At 53.9% G+C, this 22,595-nt stretch overlaps 3 protein-coding genes across 5 annotated transcripts; 2 read left to right on the top strand and 1 right to left on the bottom strand.

The window, feature by feature from the left end:
- The first annotated feature begins 5,707 nt into the window (after positions 1-5,707).
- On the top strand, positions 5,708-9,931 carry PTPMT1 (protein tyrosine phosphatase mitochondrial 1). The gene is made up of 4 exons (XM_056131438.1): positions 5,708-5,995; positions 6,106-6,186; positions 8,678-8,869; positions 9,598-9,931. Exons 1-4 carry the CDS (start codon positions 5,822-5,824, stop codon positions 9,754-9,756), a joined length of 606 nt encoding a protein of 201 aa, XP_055987413.1. The 5' UTR covers positions 5,708-5,821; the 3' UTR covers positions 9,757-9,931.
- Positions 9,932-11,377: 1,446 nt separating this feature from the next.
- Positions 11,378-16,391, bottom strand: KBTBD4 (kelch repeat and BTB domain containing 4). 3 transcript variants are annotated; one of them, XM_056131409.1, is made up of 4 exons: positions 15,768-15,956; positions 14,567-15,184; positions 13,065-13,171; positions 11,378-12,465 (listed from the first exon to the last, which is right to left on the bottom strand). In XM_056131409.1, the coding sequence occupies exons 2-4, from the start codon at positions 15,153-15,155 to the stop codon at positions 11,605-11,607; spliced, it is 1,557 nt and encodes a 518-aa protein (XP_055987384.1). In that variant the 5' UTR covers positions 15,156-15,184; positions 15,768-15,956; the 3' UTR covers positions 11,378-11,604. The 3 variants fall into 3 exon arrangements, with proteins under 3 accessions (XP_055987384.1, XP_055987392.1, XP_055987376.1); XM_056131417.1 differs by lacking the exon at positions 15,768-15,956 and adding an exon at positions 16,250-16,391 and having other exon boundaries at positions 11,575-12,465; XM_056131401.1 differs by lacking the exon at positions 15,768-15,956 and adding an exon at positions 16,143-16,157 and having other exon boundaries at positions 11,576-12,465.
- On the top strand, positions 16,352-21,889 carry NDUFS3 (NADH:ubiquinone oxidoreductase core subunit S3). Its single transcript, XM_056131434.1, has 7 exons — positions 16,352-16,464; positions 16,574-16,639; positions 17,957-18,054; positions 18,181-18,330; positions 19,542-19,667; positions 19,792-19,911; positions 21,643-21,889. The coding sequence occupies exons 1-7, from the start codon at positions 16,404-16,406 to the stop codon at positions 21,808-21,810; spliced, it is 789 nt and encodes a 262-aa protein (XP_055987409.1). The 5' UTR covers positions 16,352-16,403; the 3' UTR covers positions 21,811-21,889.
- Positions 21,890-22,595: the final 706 nt, after the last annotated feature.

The raw sequence follows: 22,595 nt of genomic DNA, 5'->3' as shown, positions 1-22,595 counted from the left end.
AAGCAACAATAAAAACCCTATCCTATTTCACATTGCACTCACGTGTGTGTATATGTGTGTGTGTGTGTGTGTGTGTGTGTGTGTGTGTGTATGTGTCTGTCTGTGTTTGGGGGGAGGGGGGAAGGGGTTTGGCTCCTGTAGTAGAGAATGTGCCTTGCATGTGCAAAGCCCTGGATCTGATCTCCTGGACACTGGACACTGCAAGGTTAGCCAAGCTGTAGTGGCCCCCCAAATGTGTGTATACCCTATGTACCTCTCCAATACCCCATGTATCCTGGACATTGCAAGGTATAGTCCTAATGGCCCCCCAAATATATGAGTGTGTGTGTGTGTGTGTGTGTGTGTGTGTGTGTGTGTGTGTGTGTTTGGGCTGGGAAGATAACTTGAAGAATTGGAGCTCACCCTCTGCATTTTCATGGAGAAAAACCCACCAAGAGTAGCCCCAGAGCAAAAGAAAATGAAACAAAAATAAAACCCCCAAAAAAAGCCTCCTGGAACCTCTCTATGTGCTAAGGGACCACGCCTGTCTCATTCGTTATATCACTAGTGTTTCTCACAGCATCTGGCTAGAAAGATATTTCTGAAAGGGCAACCAGACACTTTCGCCCATTTTATCTATCCCTTGATTGACTGGCCCACGGGAGCTGCCACTCCTTGCAGGGTAAGAGTATTATCAGCCTTGCAACTAATTGCCAAGGAAGAGGAAAGAACTCATGGAGAACACATATGAGCTCTTAGAACTTCCAAGGGCTTTAGGGTTGAAGAGATAGTGCAGTGGGGAAGGCACTTGCCTTGCATGTGATCGATCCTGTGTTCGATCCCCAGAACTCCAGAACCACCAGGAAGTGATTCTTTCAACACAAAGTTAGGAGCTACCCCTGAGTGTTTCCAAGTATGGTCCAAAAACCAAACAAACAAGAAATTAAAATTTCCAAGAGCTTCACAGAGCAGACAAAATACTAACCAGCCGACATGCCGCAAGAGTCGGGTACCAAGTGTGAAAGAGGAGAAAAAGCTCCCTCTTCTGTCTCTCGCCTTCCCAGCTGATTCTGATATGTGAGCTTTGGTTTTTATTTGTGGTACCTCAGATGGCACCCACGGCCTCCTCACATTAAAGGTGTCTGTTCTCCCACTGAACTGTAGTTAGGATAAACAAAAACAAACAAACACTGTCCTCCCGTTGTGAGGGCCCAGTAACATATCCATTTTGGGACTTCTTGTTACTGTGTCATATTGGGCCCAAGTAAGTCTCCATTTTGAGATTTCTTGTTACTGTGTTTGGCATATTTTGGGACTTCTTGTTACTGTGTTTGGCATATTGGGCCCAGTAATGTCTCCATTTTGGACTTCTTGTTACTGTGTTTGGCATATTGAATACATCACTGTAGCTTGCCAGGCTTTGCTATGTGGGAGAGATACTCTCAGGCTCCCTGAGAGGGGTGGAAAAATCTAACCAGGCTTGGCCAGGCTGGCTGTGTGCAAGGCAAATGTCCTACTGTTATCACTCCAGCCAAGTAGTTAGGATGAAAGGAAATACCCCCAAGCACTGGCAGGGGGGCCGTCGTAGGGGGGTCAATTTTGATCTTTCTGGGAACTTCTCTTAACGAAATTATCACGGATAAATGCGAGATGTGTTGATGCATATGGTTCACAATAATAAGGGGCTGGAGAGAGACCACAGCAGGTAAGGCATTTGCATTGCACATGGCTGACCAGGGTTCGATTCCCGGCACCCCATATGGTCCCCCAAGCACAGCTAGGAGTGAATCCTGAGTGTAGAACCAGGAGTTACCACTGGCATTGTTGGATGTGGCCCCCAAAACAAAAAATAATGTTAAAATAGCATTAATTTGATACAAAGACGGTCGGAGGGCCTAGGGAATCAATCAAGAGGCTAGAGTGCATGCTTTGCACGCCGGAGGTCCTGGTTTGATAGTCAGTACTTCAGGATCCCTCAAGAGACTGCTGAGTCACCTCTGTGGGGTTCCCTCCAAAAGCTTTTATTTGCTGGAGCTAGAGAGATAACTCAATGGCTGAGCAAATACTAAGCATGCTTGGCACACAGGGGACCCTGGCTTGATCTCCTGAACCACATGATCCACTGAGCACTGGGAGCGACCTCCTCCCCCCCACCCAGCAACCTAGTACGGAGCTGGGAGTAGCTCCCAAGAACCTCCAGGTGTTCCCTCCCACCCCCCAAAAAATGAAACTTTATCCATGAATCACCTAGTATATATCTCTGGCCGCAAACAGAAGGTGCTCCAAAAAGCTATACAAAAATGCAACATTTTTATAGTGAGAAAAAGCACAGAACAAGCTATTACAACTAAAGAAAAGGCTAATTCTAGAAAATCAAGCTTCCCTTAGGGGAACATAGGAGGATCTTATGCTCATTAGCTTTTAGTGCAGAACTGGAGGCTCCTGGTTGATTGAATGAAACTATAATTAGCTTTGCTTTTTTATATTTTGTTTTGTTTGTTTTGCTATTTCTTTTTTTTTGCTTTTTGGATCACACCTGGTGATGCACAGGGGTTACTCCTGGTTCTGCACTGAGGAATCACCCCTCACGGTGCTCAGGGGACCATATGGGATGCTGGGAATCGAACCTGGGTTGGCCGCGTGCAAGGCAAACGCCCTACCCACTGTGCTATTGCTCTAGCCCCTGTTTTGCTGGTTTTTTTTTTTTTATTTTGTGGTTTACTCAAAGCAAATAGTGCTTGGGGCTTACTCTTGGCTCTATGCTCAGGGATCAATGCTGGCAGTGCTCAGGGAGCCATATGGTGTGCCAGGGATCCAACCTGGGTCGACTCTGCACAAGGCAAGCACTCTTTTGGAGCCCTGTGCTTCCACTCTGGCAACTGTTGTTGTTTGGGCCACACCTGGTATTACCTAATGGCTTCTCTCAGCTCAGGGCTTGCTTTCTCAGAATGTCAGTGCTCGAGGGACCATGCAGTGCAGGGGATCAAGCCCAGGGGCTCCCCACCCCATACAAAACAGGGGTTCAGCCCTTTGAGCCATCTGCTCAGTCTGTGTCACATCATGTGGGCCAGATGACAACAACCTTTTGGACTTCTCGGGTCTTTTTCAACAATAACTTACAAAAAATTAAACATAGTTATGTGATTTTTGGTAGACCAACAGGAATCACTGAACTAACTTCCTGAGATACTACACAAGGGTCGAGAGTTGTGCAGTGACTCTTGTTGCTTTCTTCTAAACCCTTCTAAACCCTTCTCTGAATCCGGCCTTTCCTCCTGTGGACTGGCTCGACTCTGTTAAACAACCACATCAAGAACCATAATCTGGGGGCTGGAGCAATAGCACAGCGGGTAGGGCGTTTGCCTTGCACGTGGCCGGCCCAGGTTCAATTCCCAGCATCCCATATAGTCCCCTGAGCACTGCCAAGAGTAATTCCTGAGTGCAGAGTCAAGAGTGACCCCTGTGCATCGCCAAGTGTCACCCAAAAAGCAAAAAACACCACCACCACCACGACAACAACAAAAAAGACTGTGGAAGATATAGTTTGATCAATAGATAGTTGTGAATACTTTTCCATGGAAAACAGTCTTTTGAATTTGATCGATTCAAGAAATCTTTAAAAAAGGGGCCAGAGTGATAGCACAGTGTGTAGGGCATTTGCCTTGCACGCGGCTGACCTGGGTTCGATCCCCGGCATCCCATATGGTCCCCCAAGCACCTCCAGGAGTAATTCCTGAGTACAGAGCCAGGAGTGACCCCTGAGCATTGCTGGGTGTGACCCAAAAAGCAAAAAAAAAAATCTTTTAAAAAAAATCCTTCAGTATAGGTAGCCTCCTGGATGAACAGAATTGGTCACTTGAGACTGCACAATAGTTCCTTCCTTGAGCGACAACTACCTTTTTCCTTGGTCCATGAAATCAACAACAACCACAACACCTCTGAGAACAGAGCAATAGTACATCAGGTAGTGTGCTTGTCTTACATGTGGGTTCAATCCCCAACACCCCAGATGGTCCCCTGAGAACTGCCAGGAGTGATCTCTGAGAAAGTGCCAGGAGTAAGCCCTGAGTACCATTGGGTGTGACCCAGAAGGAAAAAAGTGTACAAAAAATAAAAGACTCCCATGATTTGAGTTTCTCTGTCATTTTCTGTAGGGTGTGTTTATTTGGTGTGTTTATTTTTGTGAGTCTCATCTATCCACACCCACCATTTTCCCTCATCTGATTTTTCCCGGGAAACTCCAAAATGTGTCTAGATTGTTCTGTCATACTAACTCATAGGCATAAAAGCATATACACCACTTCCCCTTTCTGAAACTTGCTCTTCGACCTGTACTGGCCAGACAAGTTCCCCAACTTCAAAGTTGTTTTCCAGACAGTAAAGTCCTTCTGTTTTATTCAGCTATTTCTGTGATTTGGGGGACAGAGAAATTCAACAAAAGCCCAGATATTACCAGTGGACTTCCCCTACCATGAACAGGAAAATGCTTGGGGCCAGAGAGGGGACAAGGGTTAAGGAGATTGTCCAGCACTGCCCCAAGTCTAGTTTGAAGGAGGGGGGCGGGGGGGGGGGGGGGGGGGGGGGGGAGGCACCACATATGTTTCCCCCGAGCACCACCAGGAGTCACTCCTGAGCAGACTCAGGAAGAGTTCCAAACAACACAAAAAGAGCCCCAAATGAGAGGGAACTGGTCAAAGAAGTAATTGTGGGGGACTGTTTTTTTTGGGGGGACGACTGTGAGCTGTTTCAAAGGGGTTGAGACTTTTGCATGGCTTGCATGCAGGATCCCTGGTGATGGGTGGTGGTGGGGGGGAATCTATTGAGAACGCTCCAGCTACTATTTATTTATTTATTTATGAGTTTTGGGGCCACACCCGGCAGTGATTAGGGTTTAACTCCTGGCTCTGTGCTCAAGGATCACTCCTGGTGGGGTTTGGGGGAACCATATGCGGTGCTGGGGAATCCAACCCAAAAAATGGCCTCGTGCATGACAAGCTCAGATCATACACAGGCTGACTTATTTACACATGTGAGTTTACACTTTTATTTTCCTTAACGACAAACTAATAATTTTCATATTATAGATGCACTTTGTGACCATACATAGTATTATATATATACTATATATGTGTGTATATGTGTATACTGCAGTTTGATCAAGTCGATACTATACTCTGGGCTATTTCTGGGCTGAAGGGGACCATCCACCCAGGTCTCCCGTTTGCCCAGGACCAGACGGGCCCCCCTCCCCTCCCGCTCTGCTTCAAAACTCCACGCTACCTCCTCCGCCCCCACCTGCGGGACCACCCGTAGTAAGCGCGTCTTCCGGATCTGCGCCCTTACCTGGGATGGGGGCGGGGCCAGGGGCGGGCCGTGCGGGCCGCAGCCTATTGGTCATTGGCCAGGGCCCCGCCTCCCCGGGTCGGGGTCAAGTTCCCCGCGGCGGGGTCAGAGTCCCCGCCCGGGGGGTCACGGCCCCCTCCCTCCCTCGCGGGGGCAGGGGGGTGGAGGGTGGAGGGTGGCGAGGGCCCCCGCTTTCCCCGCGGCGGCGTCCTGGCCTCGGCGGCGTGCCCGTCCCGAGGAGCGGCCGCCCCCCGGCCCCGGCCCCGGCCCCGCCCCCGCGGCCCGCGGCCCCTCCTCCCGAGCCATGTTGCCGGAGCCCCGCGGCGCGGCCCGCCCCGCCGCGTCCGAGTCGGCGGGCGCCGGGTCCGAGGCGGCGGCGGCGGCGGCGGCGGCGGCGGCCGAGGGGGCGTCGTGGGCGGGCGGCGGGCCGGCGTGGCCGCGCAGCACGAGCCTGGGCTCGGGCGCGGGGCGACTGCGCCGGTTCGGCTGGGACGGCAGCATGGCGGCCCGCGGGCTGCTGGAGGCCGGCCTGGCGCGGGTGCTCTTCTACCCGTCGCTGCTCTACACGGTGTTCCGCGGCAAGCTGCCGGGCCCGGCGCACCGCGACTGGTACCACCGCATCGACCGCACCGTGCTGCTGGGCGCGCTGCCGCTGCGGGGCATGACGAGCCGGGTGAGCGGGGCCGGGGGGGAGCCGCCCGCCCGCCGCCCGCCCCCTGCCGCCGCCCGCGCCCGCTCAGCCCCCACCCTCTTTGCCCCCCACCCCCACCCCCACCCCGGCAGCTGGTGCAGGACGAGAACGTGCGCGGGGTGATCACTATGAACGAGGAGTACGAGACGCGCTTCCTCTGCAATTCCTACAAGGTGAGCGGGGGTCGCCGCCGCCGCCGCCGCCGCCTCCTCTCCCCAGCCCCCCCGGGGCTCCCCCTGGGCACGGGCTCTCTGGGTTTGGGCGGGGGGATGCTACTTATTTGGAGCCGCTTCAGGAAGAGAGTTGGAGGTTTTTTTGGTTTTTTTTTTTTTTTTTTTTTTTTTTTTTTTTGCTTTTTGGGTCGCACCCGGTGATGCACAGGGGTTACTCCTGGCTCATGCACTCAGGAATTGCTCCTTGGCGGTACTCGGGGGACCATATGGGATGCTGGAATTCGAACCCAGCAAATGCCCTACCCGCTGTGCTATTGCTCCAGCCTGAGAGTTGGAGTCTCAAGCTTCAGTAGCTGCTCCGGGGGTTGTGAAATCAAACTAATGGCAAAGGCGGGTGCAGTCCCAATGAGCGCTCCTTCCGGGGCCCCAAGTCTTACTAGTTTCCGCCGCCTCGTGGGAACGGAGGAGGGGCAGGGCTTGCTCCAGGTTTCCGCTCCTGCCCCTAGAGTCCAACGGGCAGGCACAAGGCTCCACGTGGGCTCGCTAGCTCCTGGGGTGCCCCCGTCACACCCTCTTTCTCCCCCATACGCCCCTGCAACCTGCTGGGTAAGGCCCTACGTTCCCTCCACCCCGGTAACTGAGCTTCAAGTATGGATCCAGCACTGATTGCCCGGAGCTGACCTGCCTAGTGCAGAGATCAGTGTAGGTTTTTGAGTACCCCTGGGGATGGCCCAACTGATGCACTATAGCACTGTCCTCCTGTTGTTCATCAATTTGCTCGAGTGGGTACCAGTAACATCTCACAACCAGTTGTGAGACTTGGTACTGTTTTTGGCGAATTGAATACACGAGGGGAGCTTGCTAGGCTTTGCGCTGCGGGTGGGATACTCTAGGTAGCTTGCCGGGCTGGGAGGAATCGAACCCTGGTCGGGAGGGTGCCCTACCCTCTGTGCTATTGCTCCAGCCCGGCCCAACTACACTCTGAAAAAATTAAAATTGGGGGGGGGAGGTAGTGATAGTACAGTGGGTAGGGTATTTAGGGTGTTTGCTCGGGCCCCATCCAGGTTCGACCCAAGTTTGATCCCTGCCATCCCATATGGTCCCCTAAGCACCGCCAGGAGTAATTCCTGAGTGTAGAGCCAGGAGTAACCCCTGTGTATCTCCGGGTGTGACCCAGAAAGCAAAAAAAAAAAAATTGTTTAATTCTCCAAGGATACATTATTCTTTCCTTTTTGGGGGAGGGGGGGAAGGGGTGGCAACATGCCTGAGTTACTCCAGCTTAGTGCTCACGGAGGGGACTGTGTCTCAGGGCACTGAATTCAGGCCTCTTGCATGCGAAGCATGCTCACTAACCAACTTTTTGAACCATAGCCCCAGGTCCTGTAAAAGTTTTTATAATTTAGTGGGGGCCAGAGACAGAGTACCATGGGCAGCACCTGCCTTGCACATGACTGACCTGATTTTGATCTCTGGCATCCCACATGGTCCCCCGAGTCCCTCAAGGAGCAATCCCTGAATGCGGAGCTAGGAGTGAGCTAGGCTACACTGCTGCCGGGTGTGGCTCAAAAACAGAAACAGGAAAGAAGTGAACACTGGGCTGAGACTTATCTCAGGAGGCCAGTGTATGCGCAGAAGGGCCGGGTTCAATTCCCAGCACTGTATCAACCCTTCCCTCCACCAATCCCCAGCACTTGTGGGGTGCCCCAAAACAAAACAAAAAACAAATGAAGGGGCTGGAGCGATAGTACAGTGGGTAGGGCATTTGCCTTGGACGCGGCCGACCCAGGTTCGATTCCCAGCATCCCATATGGTCCCTGAAGAACCGCCAGGAGTAATTCCTGAGTAACCCCTGTGCATTGCTGGGTATGACCCCCCCCCCAAAAAAAAACCCAAAACCAAAACAAAACAGAAAAACACAAATGAAAATTAGGAAACTATGTTCTCAGGGGCTGGAGCGATAGCACAGCAGGTAGCCAACATGGCCGACCCGAGTTCAATTCTCCACCCCTCTCGGAGCCTGGCAAGCTACCGAGAGTATCTCACCCGCATGGCAAAGCCTGGCAAGCTACCCGAGACGTATTCAATATGCCAAACACAGTAACAACAACGTTACTGGGCCCGCTCGAGAAAATCGATGAACAAAGGGAGGACAATGATACAGTGATGTTCTCATAGTTGTAAACCCTGCTGTGGTTTGTCGTTCATTTTTGGTGGTGTTTGGCCGCACCTTGTGGTGCTCAGGGCTTACTCCTGGCTCTGTGCTCAGGGATCACTCATGGGGAGGCTCAAGGGACTATGGGGTGCCAAGGATGGCACCTGGGCTGACCATATACAAGGCAAGCACCCTCCCCGCGGCACTATCGCTCCGACCCGACATGGTGGTACGCTGTGACGTGCCCATTGCTTCGCTCTATTGGGACCCCATCTTCAGAGCCATCGTACCGGGTTCTTTTTCTCATTCCCTTCTGCATGCTTGTGCCCCTGGTTGCAGGAGTGGAAGAACGCGGGCGTGGAGCAGCTGCGGCTCAGCACAGTCGACATGACTGGAATCCCGACCCTGTCAAACCTCCAGAAAGGTGTTCAGTTTGCTCTCAAGTACGAGTCGCTGGGCCAGTGCGTCTATGTGCACTGTAAGGCGGGCCGTTCCAGGAGCGCCACCATGGTGGCTGCGTATTTGATTCAGGTAGGGAAGGGCTGTGTCCCCAGCCGCAGGTTTTTTGCTGTTGTTGCTTTGGGGCCGTACCCAATGGTGCTCAGGGCTGACTCCTGGCTCTGTGCTCAGGGATCACGGCTGGTGAGCTGGGGGGACCATATGGGTTACCAGGGATTGAACCTGGGTCGGCTGTGTGCAAGGCAAGCACCCTAATCGCTCTGGGCAACCTCCCACCCCCAACTGCAGGCTATTAGGGAGGTGGTCCTGTTAGGTGTGAAGAACATCTGAGCTTTGTAGATAGTCCCCTGCTTTGCCTGCTGTGTGTGACCTTGACCAAAAGGGATGTCCCCTCCCTGGGGCCAATTTTCTCCTAACGAATGTGTTAGGAAGCTCGGGTGAGGAAGTGAGTGAGATGCTCAGACATCACTCCAGCTGTGCTGGGGATCACACTCAGGTTGGCAATATGCAAGGCAAGTGCCTTAACTCCTCTAGTATCTCTCCATCCCCTCCCTCCCCCGTTTTGTTTTTTGGCTACACTGGGCAATACTCAGGTATTACTCCTGGCTTTGTGCTCATTGCTGGTGGGGCTCTGGGGACCATATGGGATGCTGGGTCAGACATGTGCAGTACAGATGCCCTACCTATTGTGCTATCACTCTGGCCCCCCATTTGAATTTTTTTTTTTTAAGGAAATCCTGAGAGCCCTTTAGCAACCACTAGCTCCTTGCTTTCCCTGCTTTGCTAATCCTGTCCTGCAGGTGTACAAATGGAGTCCAGAGGAGGCCGTGGACGCCATCACCAAGATCCGATCGCATATCTACATCAGACCAGGCCAGCTGGAAATCCTCAAACAGTTCCACAAGGAGATTACTTCAGAGGCAGCAAACAGTGAGACTTTTCACAACGCACAGACATGAAGTACATGGATTAGAAAAGAGTTCAAGATAACCTTGCTTGCTACAGAAAAAGTTTAATACGACCAAAGGGATTTTAAGCCTCAACTTGACATAACAGAAGTGTGCTAAGTAATGGATAATTTTGTTCCCTTTATCTTGTTTCATTTTCCTGAATTAAAAGTTGTGTGGATAGAAAGATTTAGCGTGGCTTCTCTTCATAGGCTTGGGACAGTTGGGGTGAAGGCCTTTTTGTGGGTGGGGTCGGGGGAATACGCTCAGGGCGTATTCCTGGCTTTGCACTTAAACATCACTCCTGGCAGGTATTGACGGAGCATATGCAGTACCAGGGATTGAACCGGGGTCAGATGTGTGCAAGTGAAGTGCCTTAACCCTTGCTCTATCATTCTGACGCCAAGTGTCTTTGTAATAAGGGGGCCTCCTCAGTGATGCCTGGGTCCCCTTTTCTGATGCTCAGCCCTCTGTGCTGGCTTGGTTTTCTGTGCTCTGCCTGGCAGGGCTCTGGAAGCTCAAACCTATCCTGGGTTCAGAGCTGGAACTCAAACATGCAAAGCATGTCCACGCTTGCAGGCCATCTCTTTGTGCCCTGGCGTGAGGGTATCTTTTTTGTTTGCTTTGGGCTTACTCCTGGCTCTGCACTCAGGAATCAGTCGTCGTGGTGGTATTTTGGGATGCAACCGCCCTACCCAATGAATTATCTCTCTCTCCAGCCCCAAGGGTGTCTTTTTTAATAGAAGAGGTCAAAGAAATTTGAACACTTAACCTTGCTCAATGGTCCTTGGCACGATCAGACAGTCGTTACTGGGAAAAGCTGGGACAATCTGGCTCTTCACCACGATCTCATAGCTCCAGGAGCCTCACTTTTTGTTTTTTTTGGTGGGGGCCACACCTGACAGTTCTCAGGACAACTTCTGGATTAGAGCTCAAGGGTCATTCCTAGAGGAGCAGGTGGTGCTGGGGATCAGGCCCAGGCCTCCCACCTGCCGAGCTCTCGAGTCCCCTGTTGGAACAATGATCCTGTATATAGTAAGGGAAGAGCAGAATTTAATAAGTAGTGCTGCAGACTTAGAAATGGGATCGGTAGGTGTGTAATTAGTTTCCCATGGGGAGGTTACTCCTTTATAATAACACACAAGTATACCCTCAAAAAAACCTTTATTTGTATGAACATAGCTCTTGGCTTAGAGTTAAAAGAAACCTTACATATTCTGAGTCTGAAAAAATTTTCTGCTATTATTCAGAAATAACGTTTGTACTTCTTTCTGGCTTACCCCTGGGAGTTAGCCAAAAATGAAACCAGAGTAGACGGCTGCTGACAGGTGGATGAGCAAAGAGAAAAGAGAGTATCCTCGGCGTGAGAGCTGGCCTTGCTGGTGAGGAACACCTTCAGCTTCATCCCTTCTCCCAGTAAAGCACGGAGTCTCGAAAATGCTTAACACCTAATTCTTTGTGAAAACATGACCAACTAGCCACTTTGCAGGCTGTAGAACAAAAGGAGACTGGGCATCCTGGCTTCTGCCGGGGGGTCGGGGGTATGTCTATTTAACAAAGCCCGGGTAAAGTGGGGGGGGGGGAGTCTGGGCCTAAGGGCTGGAGAGAGGCTACGTGGAGCAATCCACAGTGAGCAGGGGCTTCCCCAGGATGGCAGAGCACTGGTCTGTCTCAGTTCAGGAGGCCAGCTGAACATCTGCAGGCAGGGCCCCTCAGGGGACAGGGGACGGCTGAGGAGCTGCCTTACCGCGTGCCCCCCAGCACCATTGCAATCTGTATCAGGGTCTTGGGGCCTCGTGGTTCAGATGGGTGGGTACCAGAAAGGTGGAGGGAAGAGTCAGTGGCCCCCCGCCCCAGGGCTCAGGCCAGTACAAACTGCAGATTGGTCAGCAGCACCTTAATGCCTTTGGTGACAGTAATGGCGGAAGTGGCAGGGTCAAGCTTGTAGGTGTTGGCGTCTCCCTTTTTGTATCGGTCCCGGAATACGTAGATGCTGCCATTACAGCTGGCGATCTTCCAGAGGGATGGCGCGGAGCTCCAGGCCTCCGGCAGGCAGAGCCGAGTGAAGCTGTCTAGCAAGGGGTTGTAGCACAAGAGGGAGTCCCCTTCGGCCACGATGAACACGAGATCTTTATGCACTGCCGCGTGCATGCGGCCGGCGAACGGCAGCACGTAGGGCTTCACGTGGCACTTGTCTGTCTCGGTGTCGAAGCACTGGATGAGTCGGGAAGGTTTGGTAAAGAAGTCCAGGTCATTCTCCTCACCCCCGAGCAAGTAGATGATGCCGTTGAGGTTGGCCCCAGCCGCCCCTGACACTGCCACCTCCAGCTGGGTGGTTTCTGTCCAGACGTTATCGCCCACGCGGTAATAGATGACGGCATTGGACAGGGTGTCCTGCAGCGTCTTGCCGCCCAGCGAATAGATGGCATCTTTCCCGGGCACAGACACCAGGGTGTGCTGGAGCCGGTCCCGCGGCAGCGGCGCGCACCACTCCCAGTCCACGGTGGCATTGTTGCACTTCCACATGCGCCGGGGGATGGAGCCACCCACCACGTACAGGTCCCCGCCGTGCTTGCAGGCGGCAGTGATCTGATGGCACAGGCTGTTTTGGCCGCTTACGCTGATGGAGTCGTCCTCTGCACAGTGCAAGGACACGGCCAAGGAATGGGTACGAGAGGACTCCTTCCCAATCAGGTAAATGTGCACATTCTCCCCAATTTCCTATTGAGAAAAGGAAAGTGACAAGTGGGCGCCGGAGAGAGTGCAGCGGGTAAGGCACTGGCCTTGCACGCAGCTGACCAGGACTCGAGCCCCAGCACCCCATATGGTTCTCTGAGCACTGAAAGGGGTCAACCCTGAGTGTAAGTCTTGAGCACTACCGGGTGTTAAATAAAAGAAAATGACAACTGGTATCTCTCCTCCTGGGCCCACTCCTTAGACCTAGCCTTAAGTCCACCCTTAAAGTCTTGGGCCACTGCTTGCATCTTCCTTCAGTTACTGTGTGTCACTCCAACTCCTCCAGTGGCTGCCTTCCAGGCATTTTTTGCTGGGGTAGATAATACGTTGCATGCATCCTTCCAGCTTTTTAAAAACTGAGCCAGTGCTTCAGACAAAAGATGCCTAGCATCATTAATGAAAGGATTCCTCAAGGAACTTTGAAGCCCCAAGATTGGTGGCTTCTGGAATCGGACACAAATCCTCCTCCCTGTTCCGGAGCACTTGCCAGAGGGGCCTCAATCACCAGCCCAAAGAGGCCAGGCCGACAGAGAGTTGGACTATATGGAGAGAAAGGTATCCGGACCCTAGGAAATGTTCCTTACCTTCAAGCTGGTCCTGAGTGACTCTGCAAAAGCCTCTCTTTCCTCTTTATTAAAATTGATCCAGGCTTCGATGGCCTCTGTTGGGTTCTGGGAACATGGAACTCCATCTGTAAGAGTCAGAGGAAAGGCAAGGTCAATGGCAAATTGACAATCCAAATTTAGATATTATTTTTGGTTATTGGGTCACACCCAGCAGTGCTCAGGGCTTACTCCTGGTTCTACATTCAGGAATCGCTCTTGGTGGGACTCGGAAAAGACATGAACTATTTTGTCAGATGGTCACTGTGTCAGCATGTGAATACGTATGATAATGTTACCTGAAATCATCTTGTTTCTTTTAATCAGGATGGTTGACTTAATATGCTCCCAGCTGCCATGGGAGCAATTTATTGGGCTGTAGAAATCAACCAAAAGTTTCTCTGTATCTCACAGTGTTAGGCTTGTTAAATTTGACACATCACTTAAGAGGTTCCTTACTTTGGGGTCGGGGCAAGATAGTATAGTGGATAGGGTGCTTGCCTTGGGTTTGGCCTCCTGGCACCACACATAATCCCCTCAAGGCTCTCTGAGCACTGCTGGGTGTGGCTCCCTCCAAAATAAAAATAAAGCCAAAACAACAATAAAAAAAAAGTCCCTATTTGGACAGCCTGAAAATTAGTCTAAGTAACAAAGGTCAAGGTACTTGTCCTTCAATGGGACTGACCTGGGTTCAATCCCAGGCACCGCATCTCCCAGCCCTACCAAGAGAGACCAGGAGAAAGTCCTGAGCACTGGTAAGTGTGACCCCAAAACAAAAAGAAGTTCCATATTTGGAAAATAAGGAAGTAGTGCTGAATGTGATGCTGGTTCAATCCCTGACACCCATGACACCACATATCCCTGACACCCTGAGCACTACGAGGGGTCACTCCTGAGCCCACAAACAGGAATAATCCCTGAGCACTGCTGGGTGTGGCCCCAAACCAAAAGTTCCTCACTTTCCCCAAGTGAGCTTGCTGAATAGGGGGGCAGGGCAGTGTGTGTGCGGGGGGCAGTGTATGCCTTGAGTCTGGGAGGCCATGTTCCATCCCTGGTCCTTAGGTCCCCTAAACACTGCAGGAGTAATCCCAAGCACCGGATTAGTGCCGGGATAGTCCTTGAACCTCACAGGGGATGGTCCCACAATGGATAGTCCTTGAACCCCACAGGGGATGGTCCCACAACAAAAATTCCTACATAAAAATGGCCTCTCGGCTTCCTTGATGGGTAAGGGCTGCTGCTTTTGTTTTCCTGGCTTCCTCCCCCGTAAGAGATGGTCTCTGCGGGTAGTCACACCCAATTCTCATCAACCTTCCTCAGAAGGTATCAACATTCCGTCAGGAATATTCTGTCTGAACAAAATCCAGGAAGGCTGAGGCTTATTTCTTCCCGGGCTAGAACCTGCACTGAATATGGGCGCTAACTGCACAGTTCGCTGCGGTAACTGCACAGCTCACTGCGGTGGCTCTCCACCCTCCGCTTACCTGAGACGATGTCAGTGAGTAAATGGTGGGGCAGGTGGAGAAACTCTTCTGTGCTCTGCAGCTGGGCCAGGTGAGCTTTGGCACAGTGCTTGGCGGCCGTGTAAAGCTCAGGGTCACTGTGCCGATCTGCTAGCCACATCACCTGAAGGCAGTTCCCCACCTGCACGGTGCGCGCCAAGAACCGAGAACACTCCTCAAAGAGGGATGTCAGCTGGTACATGTCTGACACCTCATAGATCTCCTGCAGCTCGTCAGCTCGAAGTTTCACAGTCCCGTGGTAGATATAATCCACCAGGAGCTGGAAGACCGACTCGCTGACGTCCTGCAGCACGATCACCCTGTTGTGGGCCTCCTTCAGGTTGGAGGTGAACATGGACCGGAAGAAGCAGCTCTGAGCCGAAAGGACCAGCCGGTGGAGCTGGAACTCCCGGCCTTCCACCGAAATGGTGACGTCGGCAAAGAGCTCTTCTTCCAGGCACAGTTTCATGATGCCCTGGGCCACGCGGCCGGAATGGGACCGGTCTTTGAAGGTGTAGTTCACGAAGTAGTTTTCCTCCATGGAGGCTCCGGGTTCCTCAGGTGATTCCATGGTAGCCGCCTGCTCTCTCTGCCAGCTGTCTGCAAAGCAACACCAGCCAGGGTCGCTGGGAGATCCCACATGCAGCGTGGGAAGCCGAGTGTCCCGTCAGGAAAGAAGGGTGGTGTGACACTGAAGTGGGGCTGGGGCAGAGCTGGCCCGGCCCTGCCATCGCGTGCTCTTCTTACAGCTTGGCGCCCTATCCCTAATTAAATGGCTGTAAATTCCCATTTTGGGCAGTTCCCTGAGAAGGCACAATAACATGCTTTTCCATGATTAACAAAAGACTTGTCATTCCAGGAAAGCAAGTGGCTGGAGAGACAGTACAGAAGCTAAGGTGTCTGTCTTGCCTGTGGCTGACCTGGGTTCGATCAGATCATGGGCATCCCTTATGGTTCCCTGAGTACGGCTGGGAGTGATTCCTGAACGGCAGGGCCAGGAGTAATCCCTGAGCATCGCCGGGTGTGGCCGCCAAACAAAACCAAATCATAGCAAGAAATAACTATGGGTTCAAGCCAGCCAGGTTCCAGGCAGCAGATACCATTAAAAAAGGAAAAAAAAGGGGAGAAAAAAAAAGTCCTTGACACCCACTCCCCATCCCCAAATCCCTCAAGCAGTCCAGACCTGCCACTAGGCGGCCGGGCCTGTGACATCTGTCAACCCCCTATTGACTCTTCTCGGCTGCTCCCCCACTCGTCCTAACGACTCTCCAAGACTCGGTCCCAGAACTCGGAACGGATCCCATTCGCCCCCGGGGGGGGGGGGGGCTCCGGGAGGAAGCTCGGCGCCACGTGCGGCGTTCCCGCTCGCCCCCCCCCCACACCCGGGGTCGCCCGGGAAACCGTCGCCGGGGAAACCGTTCTCCACCCGCACCCGCACCCACCCCTCTCGCATCCCGCCCGCCCGCCCTTGTTCAACGTTGAGCTCCGGGAGCGGGGGAGGGCGTGGAATGTGGAACCCAGAACCTCCCCACCCCGGTGCCCCGTGCCCTCCTCTCACCCGTCCGAATCTTCAGGCTCCCCGCCTTCCCGCCGGCCGCTGCCCACGCCCAGCCAGGCCCACGTTCACCTCCCGCTCTCGTCCACCTGCCCGCCGGGCTTCCTCACCTGCGTTCCCTCCTTTCATACCGAAGCCCGGAACCCGGAACCTCTGCTTCCGGCCCCGCGTCCGCCCGGAAGAAAAAAGCGTGGGCGCACTTCCGCTTCCGGTCCGTGCCCTTGGCGCTCCGTGTCCTGCGGGGCTCGGCTGCGTTCGGGGAACATGGCGGCGGCGGCGAGAGGCTGGTGGCGCGGCCTGGCGGGGGCCGTGGCGCTGAGCCGGGGTGAGCAGGAGTCCGCGAGCTGAGGCCGGGGCGGGCTGGGGCGGCGGCGCCAGGGCCCGTCATGCCTCACCCGCCGCCCGTGTCCCTTTTGCTGTCTTTCCCCGTGCAGTGGCCCGGCGACCCTCGGCGCTGCTGCTGCCGGTGCGGAAGGAGAGCGCCGCGGCCGACTCGCGCCGTGAGTATGTGCGGGCCGGGCCTCCTCGGGGCTGCAGGCGGGAGCCCTCTCTCCCCCTCCCCACCCCGCCGTCACCTGTTTGCCCTTGTCCCGGGGTGCCCTTCCCCCCCGGCCGCGTGTGTCCTTGGCGAGCCGCGAGCGCTGGCGCTCAAGGGTGCCCGCGCGCACGGGGCCGCCCTCTGCCCCTGGGGGTGGGGGTGGCTCCGCCGTGGCCCTCGCGGCCCCTTCGGAACCCCCTACCCCCACGCTGGCGCGGGTTCGGCTGCCCGTGCTTTGCGAGCCTTTGGGAGCCTGTTAACCTGTGCAACCCCCCCTAGCATCCCTGGAGCTACCCAGCGTTAGGCTGTTCACGTTAGGAATCAGAGGAGACTCCGGAGAAATCACTGGTCCCGGAGCCCCGTAGAGAGTGTTTGGCCGCAGAGAATGCAGCCTGTGTGCTGTGCGGGTGCCGAGCTTTTGGGGGTGCATGCATGTCCGGAGGGATGGCTTGGAGTGGCCAGTCAACTGGGTATTGGGCACCTGGCAGCTCCCTCTTCCCAGCACCTTCATTTCTCTTCTAAGCAGAAGCGCGAGCTTCAGCTGCATGATCCGAGAATGCCCTTCCAGCTCCGCGCTTCTTTGCTTGAGAGCCTTAATGAGAGCCAGGTGCTAGGAAGAGACAGAAAAGTCAGGTCTCTTTTCCACCCTTGAAGGCACCTAGTCGGGTCTGCATCTAACCAGACGTGCCTGGTTTAGCAGAAATGTAGGCTCCCGTGGAGGAGAAACCTGGAAGGGCATTTCCAGAAGTGGTAAACTAAACACCCCAGCTTCCGTAATCAAGTCTCAGTGGGATGTGTAGGGTGGCATTTTTCCTCGTTTTCATCACTTTTTGTCTCCTGGCGGTGCTTAGGTCTTAACCCCTGACTCTGTGCACAGGGCTTATTCCTGGCAGGACTCAGGTTGACCCTCTGTGGTACCAGGGATGATGATGATGATGATGATGATGATGATGATTTGGTTTTTTGACTCACACCCGGCAATGTACAGGGTTACTCCTGGCTTTGCACTCAGGAATTACTCCTGGCAGTGCTCAGGAGACCATATAGGATGCTGGGAACCGAACCCGGGTCATCTGCTTACAAGGCCAATGCCCTACCTGCTGTGCTATCGCTTCAGCCCCCAGGGATCAGAACTGCCCGCTCTACTGCTGCTCCAGCCCTCCACCCTCACCTTCCTAGAAGTTCTACAGGGACCCTGTTAGGAGACAGCATTCCTTCCAAGCCCAGGAGACTAGCTTCAGAGCTGCCTGCTCTATTACTTTGTTCTGTCTCCTTCCAGCCACCGTCAGACCACGGGATGATGTCACCAACAAGCAGCTCTCAGCTTTTGGAGAGTACGTGGCCGAAATCCTGCCCAAGTATGTCCAGCATGTTCAGGTAACATTGGCTGTTACTGTTTGGATCTGGGTCGAGAAAGAACTTCGTGGTCAGGGTGGGGCTGCAGCAAGCATCCTCTGGTGAGAGGAACCACAGACTCCTAGCCCAGTGCCCGCCTCTCTGCAGGTGTCCTGCTATGGGGAGTTAGACATCTGCATCCATCCCGACGGCGTCATCCCAGTGCTGACATTCCTCAGGGACCACACCAACGCACAGTTCAAATCCTTGGCTGACCTGACAGCAGTTGACGTCCCCACCCGGCAGAACCGTTTCGAGGTAAGTGGGGAGTAAAGGACGGGAAGGGGATAGAGTGCTCTAGGGGTGGCGGCTGTCTGGGAACCTTAGATCCCTTTAGAACCTTAGATCCTTGGGCTGGAGAGATAGCACAGTGGGTAGGGCGTTTGCCTTGCATGCGGACCGACCCGGGTTCGATTCCCAGCATCCCATATGGTCCCCTGAGCACCGCCAGGAGTAACTCCTGAGTGCAGAGCGAGGAGTAACCCCTGTGCATCGCCAGGTGTGACCCCCCCCGCCCCCCAAAAAAAAGCAAAAGAAAAAAAAGAACCTTAGAACCTGTTGGAGTCAAATAATATGGCAACAGAAAAAGGAGGGTCTCGAGTCTGGCAGACTTAGAGTCTGACTCTTGGCACCGCCCCTCAACAGACCACCTGATCTCATCGTTCCAAGACTTTATTCTACCTGTGTACAAAGGAATTTTGCGAAAAACAAAAAGCCAAAACTGTACAGTTGTTCCTGACCCATGGGCTGGACTGGGGATTAAATGAGGCCCTCCCCTGCTAGCTCACAGTAGGTTCCCAGGACTTGGAGCTGCTGTTTAACATTGATTTTTGTTTGGGGGCCACAACTGTCAGTGCTTGGGGCCTACTCTTGACTTCGTGCTCAGGGATTGCTCCTGGCAGGGTTTAGAGGACCATATGGAGTGTTGAGGATTGAACTTGGGTGGGCTGTATAGAAGGCAAGGGCCTTACCAGCTGTGCGCTCTCTAGCCTCGTTTACTAATTATTTACTCTTTACTACCTCTAGGGTTAAGGAGAAATAATGCCCATATCTTTCCCCAGAACTCCTTGCATTAATGCGGCAGAAGAGCGCATAGCAGCTTAGAGTATGAGGACCAATGCATAAGACATTAGCAGTCTGGTGTGAGGATGCCAGGGAGGTGGGGATGCTCTGTCATCTGGGAGGTGTCTTGAAAAGAAATGAGCCTGTGTGCTGAACCATTACATATGACCCGGGGACAGGGCAGGATAGCTGGGAGCCATCCTAGACAAAGACAGTGCTCTGCTGTTGTGAGCTGCAGAGGTTCAGACCTGCAGGAGTTATGAGTATAAGGCGTCTTGAGGTTTCTAGTTCAGGACAGGCCTGTTGGCAGACTGGAACCCTGACCCGCCTTTAGTTCTCCACTCAGGGTTTGCTCCCCGCCCCCTTGGTGCCTTGTTCATCCAGCTCCCTCTGTCCTTTCTCCCTAGATTGTTTATAACCTCCTCTCTCTGCGCTTCAACTCCCGGATCCGGGTGAAGACCTACGCGGATGAGCTGACTCCCATCGACTCCTCTGTGCCTGTGTTCAAGGCAGCCAACTGGTATGAGCGGGAGGTGAGTTACTGAGCTGCCGGCCCTGAGGGTGGGAGTACTTGACGCTCCCGGGGTGCATTGCGGCCCCTCTCCCCCAAATTGGACTTTCCCCAAGTTGGACCGGTTCCCTGGTTGTGTTTTCCAGATCTGGGATATGTTTGGTGTCTTCTTCGCTAACCATCCTGACCTAAGGAGGATCCTGACGGATTACGGCTTTGAGGGCCATCCTTTCAGGAAAGACTTCCCTTTGTCTGGCTATGTGGAGGTAGGTGCCCGGCCACTGGGAATGTCGGGAAAACCTGGGGATCACGAGCGTGGCAGTCCATTTTCAAAACTGGGACAGCTCCTTTCCTCCCTCCCTCCCTCCTTGGGCCACACCCAGCTGTGCTTAGGGTTTACTCCTGGCAAATGTTCTACCCACTGTTCTATTGCTCCAGCCCCAGCACATTTCTTATATCTGTATGGCACAGCAGTTTCGTTAACTGCAAAAGAGAAACAGCAATGGTGCTTAACTAGGGCTGGAGCAATAGCACAGAGGGTAGGGCGTTTGCCTTGCAGGCGGCCAACCCGGGGTTCGATTCCCAGCATTCAGTATGGTCCCCTGAGCACCACCAGGAGCAATTCCTGACTGCAGAGCCAGGAGTAACCTGAGCATCGCTGGGTGTGACCCAAAAAGAAAAAATAGTGGTTAACTAATAGATTTCTGGGGATCTAAATGCTGTTTGTGTACGGCCTGTTTTTGTTTTGGGTTTTGATTATTTTTGGGGGGGGGGGTGTTGGGCATGTTAGGCAGTTTTCAGGGATCACTTTTGGTAATGCTCAAGGGACCATATATGGTGCTGGGGATTAAACCCGGGTCTGCTGTGTGCAAGGCAAGCGCTGTAGCCCCTATACTATCTCTACAGTTCCGGGTATTTTGATTATTTAGTTGGTTTTTGTCATTATAGTAGTTGGTTTTTTTTTTTTTTTTTTTTGCTTTTTGGGTCACACCCAGCGATGCACAGGAGTTAATCCTGGTTCATGCACTCAGGAATTACTCCTGGCGGTGCTCAGGGGACCGTGTGGGATGCTGGGAATTGAACCCAGGTCGGCTGTGTGCAAGGCAAACACTTTACCCGCTGTGCTATTGCTCCAGCCCCAGTAGTTATATTTTTATTTACTTTGCAGAGGGGTGAGTTTTGGGGCCACACCAGCCAGGCTTCAAAGCTCTGTGCTGAACACCGTTCAGTCCCCCTGGTATTCACGAGACCATGTGTTGCTCAGGCTGGCCACATGAGGGCAGCCCTTTAGGCACCGTACTGTCTCACTGGCCCTACGATCATGTTAGTGACCTGGTCAGTTTTAAGGGCACCCTTTGTCTGTGCCCCGAGACCTTACCATGGAGAGTCATTTACCTACCTTGGTCCCTGAGAAAACAGCTGGTGGGAGCCCTTCGGACCGGCCTGCCTTGGGCCCAGTGCCCTGGGAACACAGGCACTGCCCACAAGTTCCATGCTGCGGGCCCTAGTGGGAATATGGTCTGCTCTGGGCCCATGCAGGGTATAGCAAAGTGGCTTTTTAGACAAGCGGACAGTGGTACCCAGCTTCCCCCACCTCAACACCCACACCTGTGCACCTGTTTTCTTGGCCTTAGCTGTCCCACCCTGGTTTTCCTGCCGGTTTCCTGCAACAGAAGATTGGTCAGATTCACTGTCTAGTGTCTGACAGTGATTGACCAGGGCCACGCAGGGGCTGAACTGATGTTGCCAGCTCAGGGTCACTGTCTTCAGTCCCTGACTTACTCCCTAATCCTGGGCCATTGCCCACTGCCCTGTGTAGCAGGGTGCCAGCGTCGTTTCTGCCTCAGAAGCATTAAGCTACCGTGTGAAGGTGCCAGGAGAGAGCTGAGGTGTAAAGGTGGGGTGACAGAAGGAGACCAAGTCGCAGACACGGGGTGAAGGGACAGGGGTGTTACGGGGTGCCTTTGGGACCGTGACGTGGCCTCCCTCTGCCACAGCTGCGCTATGACGATGAAGTGAAGCGCGTGGTGGCCGAGCCCGTGGAGCTGGCGCAGGAGTTCCGCAAGTTTGACCTGAACAGCCCCTGGGAGGCTTTCCCGGCCTATCGCCAGCCCCCCGACAGCCCCAAGCTGGAAGCTGGAGACAAGAAACCCGAAGCCAAGTAGCTCCAGGGAAGCACGTGGTCCTGGAACACGCCTTTTCTATCCTGGAGTGTCCGTGTATATAAATTTGGATGCGACCCAGCGCTCACTGTGTGTTTGTCTTGGGTGGAGGGAATCTCTGGCCCAGACAGGGAGGTGCAGGCAGGCTCTTCCCTGCTCCAGGCAGGGATCCTGTTTTAACAGGATGCAGCAAGGTGCACGGTGGCCCGCAGGCTTGGCTGTGGTTCAGAGGGATGTGACAGCAGAAACAACTTCACACTACAGGGCTGTCACCCAGAGCCGACACAGCACTTGTACCCTGTAGAAGGGGCACTTCCGGGAAGCTGCAGGGTTCCAGGTGGGGAGTGGCAGGAGCCTGACTCCTCTCTGTAGCTCCTGACCTGAGATCCTGGGAAGTGACACTGGACTTCTTTCTTACAGGGGGGGGGGGGGGGGGGGGCGGTACCCAGAGGCTGGAAGGGGGAAGGCAGCCCCAGCAGAGGTTCCACTGTGGGCAGGCGCCCTCCAACCCATTCCTGCACCTTGGCCTGGGCTGGAGCTGCCCCTTGGGGATGAGGCGCCTTCACACCTGTTGAGCAAACCTGCGGTCTCCTGCCTTTGGGATTCTCATCTGCACTTAGATGGCTCTGAGAGGCCAAGAAGAGGGGTGGGTGGGAGTGGGTGTTCCAGGTATTTGGCCCTGTCACAGGAAGTCTCACCCCATATACACACATGCTGTAGGCCCAGCCTGGTGGGGCTTCCTATGTAGACCTGCTGCTTCCTGGTGCCTTCTGGTCTCCCCATGGCCA

This window comes from Sorex fumeus, unplaced genomic scaffold (assembly GCF_029834395.1).
Source record: "Sorex fumeus unplaced genomic scaffold, SorFum_2.1 ptg000007l, whole genome shotgun sequence".
Classification (NCBI taxonomy): Eukaryota; Metazoa; Chordata; class Mammalia; order Eulipotyphla; family Soricidae; genus Sorex; species Sorex fumeus.
Note: the sequence above shows the minus strand (reverse complement) of the source record. Positions and strands in the feature narration are given on the sequence as shown.